The sequence below is a fragment of the Phytophthora cinnamomi genome, assembly GCF_018691715.1.
Source record: "Phytophthora cinnamomi strain GKB4 chromosome Unknown Contig114, whole genome shotgun sequence".
In the NCBI taxonomy this organism is placed as follows: Eukaryota; Oomycota; class Peronosporomycetes; order Peronosporales; family Peronosporaceae; genus Phytophthora; species Phytophthora cinnamomi.
Window position 1 is genome coordinate 204,648 of NW_027151047.1, and position 19,390 is coordinate 224,037.

The window sequence follows — 19,390 nt, forward strand, 5'->3', positions numbered from 1 at the left end:
GCGTGATCAGGGCCGCAGTCGAGTCGTCGCCACGCGTTCCGCCAGTCTTCATTGGGGTTGCTGGTACCGCTGAACGTGATCCTTCCGCCATTCTTCTTCTCGTCTTCTTTTTCTTCTTCATCTTCTTCGCTTCTTCTCTTGGTTGCTGCTAGTAAAGTCGATCGACCTGCCGTTGCACGAAACACAGAAGGTCACACCAATCCCGGGTCGCGGCACCAGTTGTCGTGTAGGAACACGCGCTAAATTATATATGGCACACTTTCCCCACCAACAACACCCACCGAGTCACCGAAGACTCAATGGGCTTGTTAGGGTTAGAACCTGAAGGCCCAGGAACTTGCCCTTGCACCGGGTTGATGTTTCCCCTGTGTACCGAGCTTCCGCTAGTCGACCGACGGAAGACTCAGCGTCACTAGCCACGAGCAAAGGCTAGCACGCTCTCACACACAAAATATACCTCGCAGGCCCTCAGAAGGAAGGGTCCCGGTCTTTTACGGCGTGATACGAGGGTGCCGGAGCTATACTCCGGCGGGAATAAATAAATGGAGTGCGCTCTCGCTCCACCAGTTCCTGGCGACGACTCGTCGCTACCTATACACCGGCCACTAACTCTTGGCCCTGCCAGGGATGAACACACGCTACACTAGTAGATGTGCCCACCGACAGTCATAATCCTACCTACCAGGTTTACCTTGAGCTGCAGGTCGTTCACTGCAGGCACCGGTGTCGCCCTTGCGTGGTTGGGAGGAAAAGCTGTTCTGTTATTGTTGCCCGAAGGCTTATCTTGTCTTCTCTTAAGTTTCCTATCGATCAATACAAATATCAAGTATAAACGCGTCCGTTTTGGACCGCCAGTTGTAACTCACGACTCTTCGGCGCTTTCTCTGCGACGTGGCGGCGTTACTGAAACGCCACCGACGACTGGGGACAGGCGCCGATGACTCATAGGTTCGGATATTGCCAGTAGGTTCGCACCGTACTTAGCGAGCTGCAACCGCCCACGCTTGACTTGAGATCTTCGACGAGTCATCGTCACCGGCCTATTTAGGCCAATCAGCGATCGGGGAGTTTAGTCCAATGACTGGCGATGGGTTGTGACTTGCCAGTTAGCGCCGGCGCCTCGAGTCTTCTTCGCCCCTCGTCCCGCCTTTGGGTTTTGGCTTCGGCTTCATTTCCCGATACCACACTCGGCCGTGACGACTTCGACACGTCCAGTCGAGATTGAGCTCGGCGACGCTCGGCTGAGGCGACTTCGACACGTCTTGACGAGTTGGAACTCAGCGACGCGAGGCTCCACCACGCTCCAGCCGACGTGGAACTCGGCGACGCTCGGCCGAGACGACTTCGACACGTCCAGGCAAGATTCGACTGGGTGGGGCTCGGCTCAGCCACGCTCCAGCCGACGTTGAACGCAGCATCGGAGCGAGTCGGCGCCACTTCAACAAGGTTCATGAACTTCCGTTCGTTCATTACGGACTCTCTGTTTCTCAGCGAAATCGACTTCCTCGGCTGGCACTTCGCCTGCATCGGGTACGCCATGCTTTCACTCCATGCTTCTCGACTCAATCTCCACTCAACTCCATTTCGGAATCATGCAATCATATAATCATACAGTCGACGCAGTATCGTTCGTCGTCTCGACTCGGCCTGCTGTCTTCACCGAGTCGGCGGATCATCATTTGGTACAATAGCTTTAGTTCACATCCGACACTTGCACCAATTGCAGACGGATTTCACGTGTCTTCTATTGCAGACAATCGAATGGCAAAGTGCCCCACGAGGTGTCTGACAACAGTTCCCAATTCGGGCTTTTCCCACTCGATGCCCTCATCGCTCTAAGTAATAGGGGCGGACGGTCCCCTGGAGCAACGTCTTGAATGTCGTCGTCTGCATCATCACCGAACCCGGCTGCGAAGTTGCGCTGGGCGGGACGCGATATACACACGTACCCAACCAGCGGCGAGATCTCACCGACTCCACTAAGCAACTCGGCGATCAACTTCGCCTTGCCGAACTTGGCTTTTGCATCACCACCATCACTTCCTCGGTCTTCGCCATTGTCCCCGCCTAACGGGACAGTGCCGATCACTTCCATCGTTATGTCAATGCTCGTCTCATCAGCTGAGTTCGTCCTCGCGAGAGGCAAACCTCCAGCCGTCGCTGTGCTGGCCCAACTTGGCGGCGACCTTCCCTCGACAATCCTGCTCGGTTCTCGAAACTTGGTTTACTTGGCACCAGCGAATTCAAGCACACCCTGCTCCCGGGTCGCGGTACCAGTTGTGATGCTGTAGCACGCACAAAATCGTCAAATGTGGATACTAGCACAAACCACAACAATAGCCGAGCTAGTCGGCTCTTGTTGGCCTGCGCTGAGTTGCCCCAAGCGGTTTGGCCCTTCCGGGACAGAAGTGGCTCGCCTCCACCGAGACCAAGTACCCCAAGCCAGTCAGATCGCGGAAGTCAGCTGAGCTACCTGCCTCCGGGTAAAGAAATCCTGTGCCCTCCACCAAAGGATGGACGGCAGCGCGCGAGCGCTTTTACAGGTCGCCGGGGCAGAAGCAACCCGACTTGAGGAGTAACGGCACCCGGGCTGTCCGGCGTACCGGGTCGCCGACCTGGCGAGACTTGTTAGTTTCGCGCTTGGCGAGAATTGCCCAACCCGGGCCAACTTATATCTTGGCGCTGCCAGTCGAGTACCCTCCAAGCTATGACTCTCGGGTACCGACGGCAGGCATAATCCAACCCGTGCAGGGACTTACCGGAAAGTGTGCACGTGATATGGGCCTAGAAAACTTTGCTCTGGTTGTTCTTAAGTCTTCCGGGCGCCCTGAAAGGGCGCCTTCACTATTCCTAAGGTCCTATACAAATATCAAGTGAAATGGAGTGGTTTCGGATCTCGGCCGACCCTGCACCCTCGCTACAACGACTCGAACTCGGCGTTGCCAGATAAGCTGTCCGGATAACCCGGCGAGCTCCACGGGGAGGTCGGCTGAGTGCTGCTGGGCTCGCCGGGCTCTCGCTTGGTCCTCTTGTGTAGTCTCTGGTCGTGTCCCGCTTCGTCTGGGCGGCCGGCGGCCCTATTTAGCCGAGCTCAATACCTGGAAACTGCCTAGGACTCGGCTGAGCGCCTCCTAGCGCTCCCTGCGCTCGTGCTGCAGTACATCTGTCTGCCCCTTGCGTGGCGCCACCCGTCCTTGGTCTCCGGCGGTCTTGGATCCTCGTCAGTGGGCCGCAGTGCACCCGTGAAGCCTGCGAGCTCGGCGGACTGGCGCAGTGTATCTATCCAGCCGAGTAGTACCGTCGATCCTGCTTTTTGGCTGTCTTGGTACCTTGTTCCACTTGGGTGCTTCGCAAAACTGATGTTTCCTACACCACGCGGCGGAGCGACTACGCGGGGACTGAGATAGGCTCAAGTCTTCAGTGCAGTTGCTGGATTTCGCTCATTTTGGAGCGTGGTGCGCAGGCGTCCCTGGGTGCAGAGCGAGAACCCAGACTACGGACAGGCTCAAACCGAGCCAATATTTTTGGGGCCACTCTAGGTGTGAGGGGCGAGTGAAGACCTATGGAAGCGGCTATCAGCTGGAGCCGCCGGAGGAAGTGAAGAAGCTACAGATACCAGGTCCAAGGTCTCGGAAGAGGTGTACAAGTTACGTGTGGAGTGTCGTGTTTGTATTGAAGAAAACCCGGGGTAGATTGGGTTAGACACGTGCGAGCTGAGACCTGTTGAGTGGGGGGCAGGTTTCGTTTGGAGAGTACTGGAGACATCTGAAGTGGGAACAAGGTTGCTGTGGCTGGCTGACGTCTGGGCCCAAAGCGTAGCCCTAGGAAGAACCGTCAAGGGGATCGCAAGGGAGGTGCACACGCCGCGCCTGACCAAGGACCGGAGCTGGGAAGTTTCATCCGAGCCGTTGTTGGGCTCAACTGAGGTATTCCAGCTGAGACCCCAAGACTCTGAGTCTTCTGTGCTCTAGTCCGACGTTCGGCGGTCTACGTTTATTCAAGGTTCGATCTGGAAAGCCGGGAATTGGCCCGCACCCCGCCACAAGGCTTTGGTAGTTTTGCCTTCCCACCACGTATGTTCGCGGAAAAGACGTCTCTGCCTCAACCGCAGCCACTCGCATCAGCTTTCGGAAGAGCCGGCGATCGCACCAGTACGCTCCCCAGACGAAGACGCTGGGGGTTCGTCTACTGCGGCGGATCTGACTTGACACCCAGAATTCACTACACAGCCCCCAAAGCCTTGATCCGCCCCCTAGCAGGGTTGCTGCCAATTGCCAACAACGGCACTCAGGTCGTTGCCTGGCCGCTGCCAGTCTTGGCTATCGTCCGTTGCGTCAGCGCTGAGCGAATTGTTGCTCCCCACTGTGGTCGCGTGCCCGGTTGGCACCAGCGGTTTGCGAACGGGTCCTCGGGCTCACACGTTGATCCGTAGCTTGTAACCCCACGCGTCTTGAGGAGGGGAGACACCTTGGTGTGCTTCGTCTTCGGTCACGAGCTACACGAGGTATCACCTCAGAGGCAGTCGCGGCGAGTCGTAGTTCAGGTCCAGGTCTGCTTGCGGCGCAGATGCAGCCGAAACACCCTCGTCGGACGTCCGAACGTCGTCCAACGAGTCGTGCTGCAGTCGATTGCGTCGCCGAGGCGGAAGATAGGAAGGTGGTATATACGATCGGGTAATCTGCGACGTCTGCGTCACCACTAAGTCCAATGCGACAGCAGGTCAATAAGCATTCCGTCTACTCTTGCAGCTTCGCCGTATTTTTTAAGCAGGATAATAAAGTTCTTCAGTAGTTATTCAGTAACTGCACTATCGGTGTCATTGCTGATGCTTTGATGATCGATCCTTTTGTAATGGGCACGGTCACGTTTATAACAAACGAGGTCAACGAATCTTCACTCCAACTACGCCGCACACGGCCCCTAGTATCTCACTTTATCTATTGCCATCGACGCAAACGGTAAGGCCAAGCGGACGAACAGTACGTTCCGATACGTGACTCTAGTATGTCTGGTCAGGGTAATGGAGCACGCGGTCTCGGGCAAGGAGGTGCCACGCGCCATCGCAAAATTCTCCGAGATAACATCCAAGGTATTACGGGACCAGCGATACGTCGGCTCGCCCGCCGTGCTGGTATCATAAGAATCTCTGGTCTTGTCTACCACGAGACACGTGCTGTTTTACGAGTATTTCTGGATAATGTCATTCGAGATGCTGTCGTTTACACGGAGTATGGGCATCGTAAGACAGTCACGAGCACGGATGTTCTGTATGCGTTGAGGCGACAGGGGTGCTTTCTATATGGGTTCTAGGCAACGCCCCAGCACCCGACGGCACCGAAGTGCTGAGAAATACAGTTTTACTACTCATAGAAAAAAATGAGAAAATAAAGCCAAAATTGGTAGCTCAATTGATAAATTCACTATGCGATAAAGTCTATGCAACTATGATACGGCTGTTGCGCACATTCATTAACTGAGTTGGTAAATTATATGGGTTTCACTATACATTGTATATTTTCCTCTCTTTCTTCCCCCTTTCATTCATTTTTAGCTGTTACATGAATGAATGAAAATGAACGAAATGTTTTATTCAGCTGTCCAAAATCAGCACAAATGAAATGCTTAACAACTAAATTGCCATTTCGCCAAATCGACCTAATTCTTTCTGAAAAAATGCTACTTCTTAACACCAAGACAGCGGTTTGAAATCAAGTTTAACAATAAGTTTTGTGCGCAGCTCCAGGCTTACTTCCTCATTTCGCGGCCACGATGAAGACGTTCGTGCTGCAAGATGGCCCGAACGCGAGCTGGGACAAGGCGCAAGAAGCACGCGCTAAGAAGAGCACTTTGATTGATCAGGTTCGACGCCACGCATGTCCAGAACTGTAGCGGGAATCGCTAGATACCATTGATCTCAAAGCTGCAGAAGCCAGGATCAAGCGGAAATAGCTCTACAGGCTTTGTGACGATGTCGTCAAGGATGTTATCGATGTTGTTCTCGCGACGATAGATGTTGACGATGGAAATTTCAAATGTAAATGTGCAGATGCCCCCCTTACTCGATTGATTCAGCCGTTTGATTCTGGAGATGACAGCTCGGACAAATTAATGAGTGAGGTAAACTCAGTCGGAATCGATGGCAGGACGGAGCGCACAGTCATGTTCATGGAATCCATTTTGGCTAGTACGAGGAGTTTGTAGTCCAGTTTGAGAATACTGTATAGTGAAGGCCAAATACGCGGCAGGTGGCATCGAAGGGTGGAAGTAATATAAAATAGCAGCTTCCAGAACCAACGAGATGCAGTGTAGGATAGTCATTGTTCAATTTGCCGCGTAACCCACCACAACCCGCCACGGGGCTAGCCACAGCTCTCCGCGGTGGCCGTCGGCGATAATACACTCTTTCCGCTCTGACGAGCGTGGACCCCACACCTGACAAGATCACAACCGGCATGAGCTGCGATGGAAACGTACTTTTACCTGGAAGCTGCTATTTTATATTACTTCCACCCTTCGATGCCACCTGCCGCGTATTTGGCCTTCACTATACAGTATTCTCAAACTGGACTACAAACTCCTCGTACTAGCCAAAATGGATTCCATGAACATGACTGTGCGCTCCGTCCTGCCATCGATTCCGACTGAGTTTACCTCACTCATTAATTTGTCCGAGCTGTCATCTCCAGAATCAAACGGCTGAATCGATCGAGTAAGGAGGACATCTGCACATTGACATTTGAAATTTCGTAACCGAATCTTACAGGAAGAAAGCACATTTGCAAGCTGAGAGCGCATCTTAACGTTAAGAAAACTGCAATTCTTGATTTCGTCAAACCGTTTCATTTGTGAGGTACGGTATTCAAAACGAATGAAATATACGTAATAATGAGACCAGAAGGAAAAGTCCAAAGCTCGGAAAAACTGTCCTAACGAGCTGTGTATGCCCCTGGGCGCGCCCGCCCGGGCGAGCATTTTCCTTCAGTTCTTCAGCTGTTCAAAGCGGGTCACATGAATTGAATTGAATGTGAAATACGTAGTGAAACCAAAAAAATTGAGTTCGGACAAGATCAGGATCACAGTCCTAACGAACTGTGTACACCCCCAAGCGATACCTGGTGCGTGGGTAGGCAGTACATGTACCGGTAATACGTTGCTCATACCGGTACGAGCCTACAGCAACACCAGCTGGTCCCCATCTTCATCGTCTCGAGGTGGACGCAGGCTGTTGCTCGATCGCAGACAGTATCAACCGCCAGTTCTCTTTGTCAGCACAGGTAAATGGCGGTAGACTCGCTAAAACCACTCACCGGCATTTCTATCTCCACGCCTGCAGAGGCAATCGGCGCCAGTTCGGACCCCTTGGTCACGTTTAGTCACTCCTGTAGCCGGCAGTGAGGTGAGAGCGCTAGCTAACAATAGGACGAATCGGTTCTGAGCATACATGTACAATTTGTTTACGATCCTCGCAATCGCAATCACTCCCCTACCTGCGGCCGCCTCACGCCATCCACGATTCCCGACTTTCGCTCATCGCCACGTGATATTTCAGAACGAAAACCGCCGCCTCGGACGCAAGTCGACGCACCCGTCAACACACCCAACCAATTGCAGCCCGATGAGCCGCTACCCACTCGCCCCAAGACCACTGAACGACGGCCTCGTGGGCCTTGTGTTGCCCCGCGCGCCCTCGGGCCGACACCACAGCGACGACGTCGAAATGGCGGTACCCTTTCAAGTCGCTGTAGCCCCGTACAGAGCTGACCCGGGGACCGCAGCAAGTCCTCGCGACGAAATTAGAGCGACGGGTGACGCCACCAACGCCCTCCTCGCGCTAACCGGAGATAGGTTACAACCGTTTCTGTGTGACGAAGCTATGAAGGCCCCGATGTTGCAAGTATCATCCAATGTGACACCATCGAGCTCTGCGAAGACGATGGACATGCACAAGCGCAAACGCTTCGACGACATCAAGTCCCGCCGCCGAGAGCAGTGCAGAGCCAATCAAGCACGGTACCGAGACAAGCAGCGCAACGCACAGGTGCAGCTGGAGAAGAACGTCGGGCAACTGCATCAAGAAGTCAACAACTTGAAACGCAGATATCGAGACCTGTCGTCGCGCGAGAGGAGTAGCCAAAGTCCATGGAGCATTGTGGCCGAGGTCTTCCATCTGCTCGAGAACTGCTTCCGGTCGCCGTGGCAAATGACGAGCCCAAAAGAAATGATGAATCACCCGCAGACTAGATTGATCCTGGCTGTGTTGGAGAGGGCGTTCGCGCACGATGTTGCCATGGGTGATCTGCGCGGCGTGGACGCGCTGATGGAGCAGCTGCGACTGCACTCGCAGTGCTTCGGCGACCCTCAGCTGCAATTGAAGCGCATCGAGTCCGTGTCTGCTGGAGTGATGGCTGCGCTAGTGGAGCTTAGTGTGACCGTGACGGAGTTGACACTAAAGCACATATTCCCGAATCTGGACGGGAAACACGGTGGGGCTAACGGCGGCGGCTTGTACGAGCGGTTTCTGGACCAGCGACTGAAGTGCCACGGTTCGATGACGTTTCTCTTCGATGAAAACAGTGAGCGTGTTGTGCGTCTGGAGACCAAGATTGATCTGCTGAGTCCCTTGCTCCGGGTGGTTGGAAACCTGAAGGACGCTGTGAATGTGCTCGACAAGGCTCGGATTTCGTCGGAGTACGTTATCGGTGACCTCACAGACTGAGAGATAGTGGTAGTGATCGTTTCCTATCTTTATGTTTATAATGATCATCAGCTTCCGCGTTATTTTCATCAACGGTGTGTAGAGTTGTAGCGAGTCCTTTGTCATCTTGTGGCATTCATATTTTCCACAAATAATTTCGCGCGTTTGGATAACCTCGCACTATGACTAGCAGCATGTTCTTTGTTGGAGAAGCGCGTGACATGTTTGAAGCTTTCAAATTGGTCGAAAATGGGTTGGAAGATGCTGGGTTTAACCTAACTTGTAACACAAGGCTTGTATCATTTCGCCATGCCATTCAAGCTGTATGGTTGGCCAAATTTTTGCATCATGGATAGCGCGGTGCACGAGCGACGAACCTGAGGCATAAGCAGATTTCTCTATTGTGCAACTGGTCATCAAGTTACTGGCTTACTTTGAATTGAGTGGGTCATACTCAGTCGTAGTTTACGCTTACAGCGATTATGCCTCATGAGGATTCACTGGCTCGATCCCTCACTCTCTTTCTCTCACAACTCAAACTCACAACTCGAGTCGCCATCGACACGTAACAGGCTCCAGCATCAAGGCAAAAAGTGCTCTTTGCTCGATGGAAAATCTCTACAGAAACCACGCAATTCGATTCCACCGATATGGCGGAGAAAGGTTGGGTGATGATCTCGTTATGAGTGTTCTTCCACGTGCTCCGGAAGCCCGGCATCGTATCGAAAGCGTGACGATCAGCAGATTGTCGAACGATACTTTCCTCAACTCAAACTCGGAAGGTTCGCCGGATGCCAACATGGCCAGCTCCATCCTCTCACCAATAGACTTCATCGTGCTCGACAAAGCAACTATGAAACCGAGTCTTTGTAGCCTAAGTGGAAAGATAGACGTCTATCAGAGAAAGCACGCAAGTCGAACGAAGCTGCGGCAGGCCGACAAGAAGGCGACGTCAGAGCTGAAAGAGATCCGACGCCGTGAGCAATGCAGAACCAACCAAGCTCGATACCGCAATAGACAGCGCACTCGCCAACTACAACTCGAGCAGTGCGTGCAGCAACTACAAGAAGAAATCGATCGCTTGAAGCAAGGGATCGAGTGCTCCCAAGCGGGTGGTAGGCCCAAGTGCAGTCCTTGGTCTGTCGTGGCTGAGGTGTCCCGCCTACTTGATGAAAACTTTTTCTCCCCATGGCGAATGGTTCACGGGGCAGATATGGAGAACTACGCAACGTTCCGACAAGACTATGTCTCGTCGGGTGAGGCCGTGGGAGACTTTCCTCGATTGGAGGATCTGGTGCTCCAGGTTTGGCACTGGTCATCGCACTTTGGGGACCCGAAGCTCCAACTGGAGCGAATCGAATCGACGGCTTCTGACGTCATCACTGCCGCCGCGACGCTCAGCGTGACCGTGACAGAGCTCACACTGCGTAACGCGTTCCCGAACCTGTCACAGCCTACAGACCGAGGTAGCCACGATACTTTTTCAGCAGTTGGTGTCCAGCTTCTTGGTCAGAGGCTGCATCTCAGCTGCTTGATGAAGTTGCTATTGGACGAGGAGACTGGCCGCATTGTGCGGTTGGAAAACACCGTCGATTTTGTCGACCCTCTGCTACGAGTGCTAGGCAATCCAGAGGACGTCGCTATTGCCCTGCACGGTCCAGGAATTACGGTGGCTGCTTCGGTGAATGGCCCCCAATGCCCGTAGCAACGGCAATAGATTTCGTTTGAGAGCTGTTTGGCTGCACAACGCGAAGGCCTACCGAAGGATGTACATGTAAAACGACGATTTGTCCTCGAGTCTACGCGCTTTCGTACCTTTTGCTCCTTCCTTGACCAACCGTCAACAGTTTACGGTACGTGGACGCATCAGTGACGTGGAACAGATGAGCGCACACGACCAAGCGGTCGTAATCGACTCGCCTGACAAGCTGTTTTGTGGCTCACTAGAAGAAAACGGGGAGATGAGGTTGGGCGAAGTGCGGTACAGCACGCTGCAGCGTATTCCAAGGCTGACGAGGTGGGCCACAGCCCGACGAGATATATACCCTACTGCGCAGGCGCTATCCCCTCGTCTACTTTGTCTGCGTGGCCGTGTTTAGTCACGTTCAGGCAGAGAGAGCCTGCGCAACTAATTCCTGATGTGATCTGCCTCAGCGCCATGTGTTCGCCCCACTTGATTGTGGTTTGCGATGGAAGGGCATCGTCTCGTAATCGTCCCGTACTGCAGGCTGCCTCTCCATCGACTCCACGAGGCCAGGAAAGGAGCCCCACCCACTACTGAATCCGCACTCGCCATGGCAGGTCTACTCGGAACCCCAACCGTCAGCTTCAGCGAAAACGTGCTCCCCCGTCTCCACCTCGGGGAACGCGAAGCTAGTTTTCGCAAAACCTCGTTCCCGATGATCCATGCGGCGCGCATGACTGATGCACCCATGAAAACTGCCCTCCCCCCTAATACAGCGAGATATGAAAACAACAACGTGGTTAATAACGCGGTCGGCAAGGAGGGGGCACCCAAATACTACAACTCTGCGATCCGTCGACAGCAGTGCCGCGTGAACCAGGCGCGCTACCGCAACAAGCAACGGGAAGCGCAGGTGCAGCTGGAGAAGAATGTAGAGCAACTGCACCACGAAGTCAACAACTTGAAACGCAGATATCGAGACCTGTCGTCGCGCGAGAGGAGCAGCCAGAGCCCATGGAGCATCGTGGCCGAGGTCTTCCATCTGCTCGAGAACTGCTTCCGATCGCCGTGGCAAATGACGAGCCCAAAAGAAATGATGAATCACCCGCAGACTAGATTGATCCTGGCTGTGTTGGAGAGGGCGTTCGCGCACGATGTTGCCATGGGTGATCTGCGCGGCGTGGACGCGCTGATGGAGCAGCTGCGACTGCACTCGCAGTGCTTCGGCGACCCTCAGCTGCAATTGAAGCGCATCGAGTCCGTGTCTGCTGGAGCGATGACCGCCCACGCGAAGCTGAGTGTGACCGTGACAGAGCTCACACTGAAACACATCTTCCCGCACCTCATGAATGATGCTATCAGCGACACGAAGGAGCAGGGAAAGTTGCTGCGCGATCGTCTTCTGGGCCAGCGTCTCCAGCTTAGCTGCGCGATGAACTTTCTCTTCGACGACTTGACCTGCCGCGTCGTTCGTTTAGAGACCTGGATCGACTTAGCGACGGCGCTCTTCCGAGTATTTGGGAATCTAGAGGACGTATCACTTGCACTTGAGCACGCAAGGATCACTTCCGAATGCACCATTGATGCTTGAATACTCCAGTTCCTACTACTACTCAGTACACTATCGTATTCTTTCAAAGAAGCAACGAATTTGACAAGATGGTGATCTGATATGGGGAGTTTACTTATTTGTCTGCAGCTACATTCGTATGCGTGTACTAGAAAGATCTAGTTTATTGTCATCAAGGCCCTCGAGGGAGTCCAAGTTGCGGATTTGGTCGGCTTCGCTTCCAGTGATTGACCCATAGCTCTCGTCCTGCAGGTCGGGATCGCTTTGCTCACGCAACGCTCCGACCAATCGGTTAAAACTCGCCTTGAAACTCATTCCATTGGCCATGAAGTGGAATAGCTCGCTTCGCACGAGTGAGTAGCGCTTGTCCAGTCCTGGTTCCAGGTCGTTCAGCACCACAGGGAAGATAGGTCGGCACTTGTCTTCTGCAAACGCCAGCTGATCGCGCACCAGCTCGTTGCCTATGGTCTGTCTCGACACGAGCACCACGAAGCACGAGCAGCGCAGAATCGACTCTTGAGCTACTTGGATGCGATTGTAGAAATCCTGACCACTGACACTTCGATCACTGTAGCAGGCAACACCTGCGTCTGCAAGTTGAGACGCAAGCTGTTCCACAAAGGCCGGGTGTTTGTCTCCGTGTGAGAGGAATACAAATCGGCGCTCTTGAAGGTTATATGGACTGACAGGAGAACTACTTGTGGTTGGGTCCCATTGACCCTCCGGAACTTGAGAAAGCCGAGCAACACCCAAGGTTTGGAGCATCGTCCCTCGACTACTCGATCCAGTTCCCCCGTCGGCGTTGTCATTGTTGAGGTCGCGAGTGCTAGCAACGTTCTTCTGCCTTGAAAAATAGCGATGTTTCTCCACCTCGTCACGGACACCGTCCAGCAGCAGATAGAACTGAGACCGATACCTGCTCTCATCGTACTCGAACTCAACACGACCTTCATCGTTGCGAATATCCACGATCGCCGGCTCGAACGGAATAATCTGCCGAGTGTACAGATACACCTGCAAGTTCTCGTCCACGATGGCCCCCTCCGTCGACACAGCCAAGATGGGTGTTCCCACCTGCTTGGCCAGCGCCAGTTCCTTCAGACACCACTCCGACGACGCGTAGTCCTCCGTCAGAATACATAGCACCACGGACGCGTTCGTGATGCCTCGAGCGATCTCCTCACGCCACACAGCACCTCCGCCGATACCGCTCGGGTCCATCAGGTCGAGCCACGTCGTCACATTGGCCTCCTCGAGTGTCTGGCGCAGCTTGCGAGCGAACTCGAGGTGCGAGTGCGTGTAGCTGATCATCACGTCTCGCTGGCCGGCTGCGCGCTTGAGCTCGAACAACAACCGTGTCGACGCCGTGCAGTCCAGCGGACGCAGACCTTCATTGTTCATGCGCATGAGGTCACCTCCGGACGACAGAGCAGCCAGAGCTGATGTTTCGTTCTCTTGTCGGACAGCCAGGTGCAGCGCCGTGTCGCCCGTAGTGGGTAGTTGGTATCTGATGTCGCCTCCAGCAGCCGTGAGCTCACTGAAGAGCTCGGGAGAGGCATCTAACGCAGACGCAGCACACATGAGCGGCGTCATGAACTCGCCATCCGCCAGGTTGGGGTCCGCGTTGGCAGCGAGCAGTGCTCGAACCACGTCGAGCTTGTTGAGCTTGGCCGCCCAGTGCAGCGGCGACCGACCTCGGACGTCCTGGAAGTTTGGGTCGGCCCCTCCCTTCAGCAACGCGTCCACAGCCTCCTTGGATCCACTGATGGCAGCCCAATGCAAAGGTGTACGTCGATTGAGTCCGATGTAGCCCATTTCGCCCAAGCAATCCACGTCTGTCTTGCGTGATAGATACTTACGCACCGCGGGGACGTCATTGCGAGCCGCTGCCAAATGGAACGGTGTTAGGGCAACGTCTCCTCCCCATTCTTCGAGCTCTTGTGCGACAGCGTAGTTCCCACGGAGATAAGCCAGTTGTAAAGGTGTCATCGTGTTCATGAATCCTGGATCGGGGATCACGAGCGGGTCAGCGCCGTGGACAAGTAATTCTCTTGCAATTTCTGCGTGCTCTGCTAGAAAAAGCGGAGGCACGCGGTTGGATCGAGAAGATGAGCAAGCTAGAGTCCCGGGTGGAGTGCCTCGCTCAAGTAGCCAACGAACAGTTTCAATTTGACCCGTAGAAACGGCACAGTGTAGCGGGGTGATTAATGTTGTACCGAATATCGAGACATCTGCGTCTTCCACGCTGTTACTCGGTCGCTTGACAAAGATCCTTGCGAAGTACCAGAAAAGACTTCCGGTCGAAAAGTGCACCCTGTTATACTTGTCCAGAGTCGTCATATCAAAGCCGTATTCCTCCAGCAGCTCCAGCGCTTTGATGTTACCGTGGTAAGCTGCTACGTGCACAGGATTCCTGCGAGACTTTGCGAAAAACTTCAATCGAATCTTAGGAGCCGCGTACACTTTGCGTGGAAACCCATGCTCGCTGTTCGTCAGTCCTCTGTCTCTGGCGTGGTCGAGAATCTCTCGCATTTCTTGTAGATCACCCCGGCGAGTAGCGTAGTAGAGGCGCGTTCGAATGACGGTGATGATCTTGTCTGAGTTGGGATTTCCGTTCAAGTCGATTCTGTGTTTGCGAACATCTCCGGTTTGGTCGCTCTCCGTGAAAGCGCCTAGCTGCATTTTGATGTGCTCACGATAGCGAGCGAAATAGTAGAGCACCACAAACAATCCGACGTAGCACACGGCGCCTCCAAGCGTGAATAGATGCATTTCGTAGCTGTCACACGCATAAATTGCGCCGGTGAACAGCACGCGAAGGAAGTATACAACCAAGGCTGCGTCGTACACGAGAGCCATCACCGCCAAAATCTCACACAACTGGAAAACAAGTCGGCGCCTGATCTTGGGCACACTGGAGTGATTGCGTTCTCCCTCCTCGAGGTCTGCACCTGTCCGCAGTTCGAGCTCATCGCGCTTGAACGGCTCAAACGTCCGCAGCCCAGACCCCGGCAGCAGCAGTAGCACAGCAACTGGCAGCATGTGATAAATCAGGCCCGAGAAGACCACCACCATCCTGCAGTGGCCGTAGTTGTCCGGGTTCCTCTCTTTAAAATCAGCGAGCCACAGTGTGATCTTGACGTTGTACACTGTCACCCCCCAGGCCAGTGCGATGCTCAGCAGCAAGCCCGAAAACATTAGGCGTCGAGCGAAGAAGGAGTTGTTGAGGAACCGGGGCCAGAGCCAGAATCGAGGCACCCGAGAGATTTTGCCGCGTAGTTCGCGGATGTTGGCGTAGTGTCGATGTCGAATCCCCCAAAACGTCGACGGCGGGGAACGAGCCGACGAGTTGAGGTTGGTCTGGGAGGCCGAACTGGAAGCTGGAGATCTGGCGGTTGCATGGCTGGCGGAAGTCAGCAGCGGGCTCCGCAGTGTGCGTTGGGAGTCGAAGTCTTCGCGGGGAGCCCCGTGGCCGATGGGGGGCCGTCTCCTTTGGTTGGTGAACTCGACGACGTCCGAGTTGGCGGTGGCGATGTCATCGGGCATTTCTCGAAGAGACGGGTGAGCAAGGACGCGGCCAGGGGCTGCCTGTTCACAGGTGCGGAGGCTTGAGCTGAGGACGACGGCCACCATAGGGAGGCAGGCATCCGGTTCGGCTTGCACAATTCAGCAACGGTGATTACTGTGAAGCGGAGACACTGAGGATTATGCACTGGTGTTGGCTCGGCTTTGTTGGCCACAAGGCACGCGCAGTACAGTAACCAGCCATACAGTACGGTAGCTTGCGCGGTGGCAGCGCTCTCTGCTTTGCACTCCTTAGTTTTTCTGATGACGATTGGGGCCGCAGCTACATGTGTGCTTTGGCTCCTTGGTTCGGTACAGTATAACGTGGCTGCCTCAACGATTTCGAATTGTGCGAGCGCCCTGAAGTTGATCTGAGCTGAGCTGGTGGGCTGTAAACTACGCCTGTGGATGTGTGAAGAGCTTCCAACGTGGACTGCATATTCAATTCCAACCGCACAATCACCGTAACTCCATAAACCTGCCACATGGTGGTGGGCTTGGTAATCGTGACGAAGCTAGCTACACGTACGTCCAACTAGGTTGTCAGCAACCACGCTATCTGGCCTGGATGACGCGCATCGCCGGTCACCATCAACATTGCCTTGTCTGCTACACCAAATTGAGAGATTTTCCCAGCTCAACCGCTAAATTCAAAACGAGAAAAATGATTTGCTGTCCTTTTATCGCTTTTCGAAGGCTGAACCCGTGACAATAGAGGTTCCAAGTAGTTAGGAATACACACTATACGTGTATATAGCGGTTATTAGGTGTCATTAACACCAAATCATAGAGGTTTTCCCGCAATTTGATCCAGAAATGGTACTGTGCATGTAAGTGCCGCGTAATGCCTCAGGGTTACGCCCAAGTGCTCGCTTGGTAGCTGTGGCCATCACACAACGACATTTTCCAGCTCGATGGCAAGTCAATTCGCATTCCTCCCCAGTACCCCGCGGGATCGTTTCGAACGCGCCCACGCACGACTGAGCGACGGTGTAATCGGCCACGTCCTCCCGCGCCGTCCTGTAGAAAGTCGATACTTCAGTAGCGATGAATCCCCAAACTACCCACCCAAACAAGACGAAGGCCTCTCTTATGGGGAAGGTAGGCCGGTCACCGAGCTCGTTGGAGACTCGTACATGTCCGCGCCCGACCAACCTTCAAACTCCACAGTGTTGGCGGCTACCAAAGCGGCGCTATGGGAGCTAAAATCCGAGTATGGAGCAAGTCGTCGAAGCTACCAACACATCAAGGACAAGAACACGCGCGTCGAGATAAGGAAGGTCATCCGACGCGAACAGTGCCGCACCAACCAGGCGCGCTACCGCAACAGACAACGCGTTCATCAAAACCAGCTCCAGCAAAAGGTGCAGCACTTGCGAGAAGAGCTGCAGAGTCTTCGGCTCAAGCGGCAGCGATTGCGCTTCAGCGAGAAGACCAACCGCAGTCCGTGGGCTATCGCGAGCGAAGTCTTCCGCCTGCTCGAGTGCAGCTTCCGGTCGCCGTGGCACATGACGAGTGTCGACGAGATGATGAAGGACGCCGAGACGCGGCAGAGCCTGAGTGTGCTGCAGAAGTCGTTCACACACGACGTGGCCATGGGCAACTTGAGCGGCATGGACGCGCTGCTGGATCAACTTCGCCGATACTCGCTGTACTTCGGCGAGCCGCATATTCAGTTGAAGCGCGTGGAATCCGTGGTTCCTGGCGTGCTGATGGCCTCAGCTCGACTGAGTGTGACGGTGTCGGAGTTCACACTTCGCTGTGTCTTCCCGCATCTGGAGAAGCCTGTAAGTAGTCATGACGATGATGAGTACCGAGCGGTGCGTGAGAAGCTGCTTGGTCAGCGCTTGGACTGCAACTGCGAGCTGGTCTTCCTGATGGACGAAGAGAGTGGTCGTGTGGAGCGCCTGGAGACGAGCGTTAACTTGATGAAGTCGTTGTTTGACGTGCTGAAAAGGGTGGAAGGCGTGGTGGACGTGCTTGGGCAGGCGCAGCTCACCCCGGAGTGTGTTGTTGGACGGGCGGGTGCTGATGTGAAGTAAGTTTCATCAATTGTACACGCATTTTGATTCAAAAGTGTTGAAATCCTACGATATTGCATCCCAATCAATAATGTCGTAACTTGCTACAACTGCAGGTCATTCCGCGACGTAATATATATCGAGGTGGACTCATCGCTGCGTCCCTTATGATGTTTGGCTTTGATAGGACCACTAAATTCACTTGTCCAAAGTTCACTTGAATGGAGGTGTCAATGCCGTGAAGGTAAGCTGTGTTGGTACTAATGGGTAAAATTTGATGAGGGATGCGACTGTATCTGCCTGCGGCGCGGAGCTGCATAAGCAACACACAACAGGGTGAACCAACCAAACATTCATCTCAGGTAGCATCAACACGTTTGAGATTACCGCACCTCCCTCTTTGCTTGGAGAGAGAGAATTTTCACGCTGAGGCCACAACGAAAATCCTAAGTCCGATGGCAAGACAATTCCGGCTCCTCCTCAACACCCCGATCGACCACTTTGAGCGCGTCCACGCGGAGTTGAGCGATGATGTGATCAGCCACGTTCTTCCACGCAGACCAACACAAAGTTGCGACTTCAGTCCTCCTGCCAATCTACTCACAGTTGACGAAGACTTCAACTGCAGAGAAGGCAGGCCGCTCGAGACGCCATCCCAAAACGATACGTTGGTAATCGCTGGCGTAAAACCCTCGAACAGATCGGGAAACACCGAAAATTCATTTCGTGAACCCTCGACGACATCTGAAGTGTCAACAACTGAAGCAGTAAGGCCAGAGCCTAGAGTCGAGTATCTAACCAGTCGTCGCGACCTTCGTCACATAAAGAACAAGACTCAACGCATGGAGATGAAAAAGACCATCCGACGCGAACAGTGCCGCACCAACCAGGCGCGCTACCGCAACAGACAACGCGTTCATCAAAACCAGCTCCAGCAAAAGGTGCAGCACTTGCGAGAAGAGCTGCAGAGTCTTCGGCTCAAGCGGCAGCGATTGCGCTTCAGTGAGAAGACCAACCGCAGTCCGTGGGCTATCGCGAGCGAAGTCTTCCGCCTGCTCGAGTGCAGCTTCCGGTCGCCGTGGCACATGACGAGTGTCGACGAGATGATGAAGGACGCCGAGACACGGCAGAGCCTGAGAGTGCTGCAGAAGTCGTTCACGCACGACGTGGCCATGGGCAACTTGAGCGGCATGGACGCGCTGCTGGATCAACTTCGCCGATACTCGCTGTACTTCGGCGAGCCGCATATTCAGTTGAAGCGCGTGGAATCCGTGGTTCCTGGCGTGCTGATGGCCTCAGCTCGACTGAGTGTGACGGTGTCGGAGTTCACACTTCGCTTTGTCTTCCCGCATCTGGAGAAGCCTGCAAGTAGTCATGACGATGATGAGTACCGAGCGGTGCGTGAGAAGCTGCTTGGTCAGCGCTTGGACTGCAACTGCGAGCTGGTCTTCCTGATGGACGAAGAGAGTGGTCGTGTGGAGCGCCTGGAGACGAGCGTTAACTTGATGAAGTCATTGTTTGACGTGCTGAAAAGCGTGGAAGGCGTGGTGGATGTGATGGAGCAGGCGTTCCTAACTCCGGAGTGTTTGGTTGGTGACCTGGTCATTACGAGCGCGGAGGCGAGGTAGACAGTAGACGGCTTCCTGGACACTATGGTACTTGCATTTTGGTTAATAAGTTTTGAATAGAGGACTTTACATCCTAATACTTGAAAAGTCTAGTTGGTTCTCCTCGATTCCGTCGATGGAGCCGAAAATGTGGATGTCTTCTGTTTCGCTGCCTGCGGTTGATTCAGTTTGTTGGGCCACGTTGCAGTGCTGGCGGAGAGCTCGAACCAACTGATTGCAACTAGCCTT

The 19,390-nt window shown here is 54.1% G+C and overlaps 1 protein-coding gene across 1 annotated transcript in view; it reads right to left on the reverse strand.

Annotated features, from left to right (window-relative positions):
* Positions 1-10,998: 10,998 nt before the first annotated feature.
* The window catches only part of IUM83_11438 (Transmembrane protein), a gene marked incomplete at both ends in the record, with an annotated part of 50,481 nt that continues 42,089 nt past the window's right edge, over positions 10,999-19,390 (reverse strand). Inside the window, 2 exons of the mRNA XM_067935996.1 lie at positions 10,999-11,146; positions 14,411-15,309. Coding sequence (XP_067781761.1) covers positions 10,999-11,146; positions 14,411-15,309 — 1,047 coding nt within the window. The remainder of the gene's footprint in view (positions 11,147-14,410; positions 15,310-19,390) is intronic.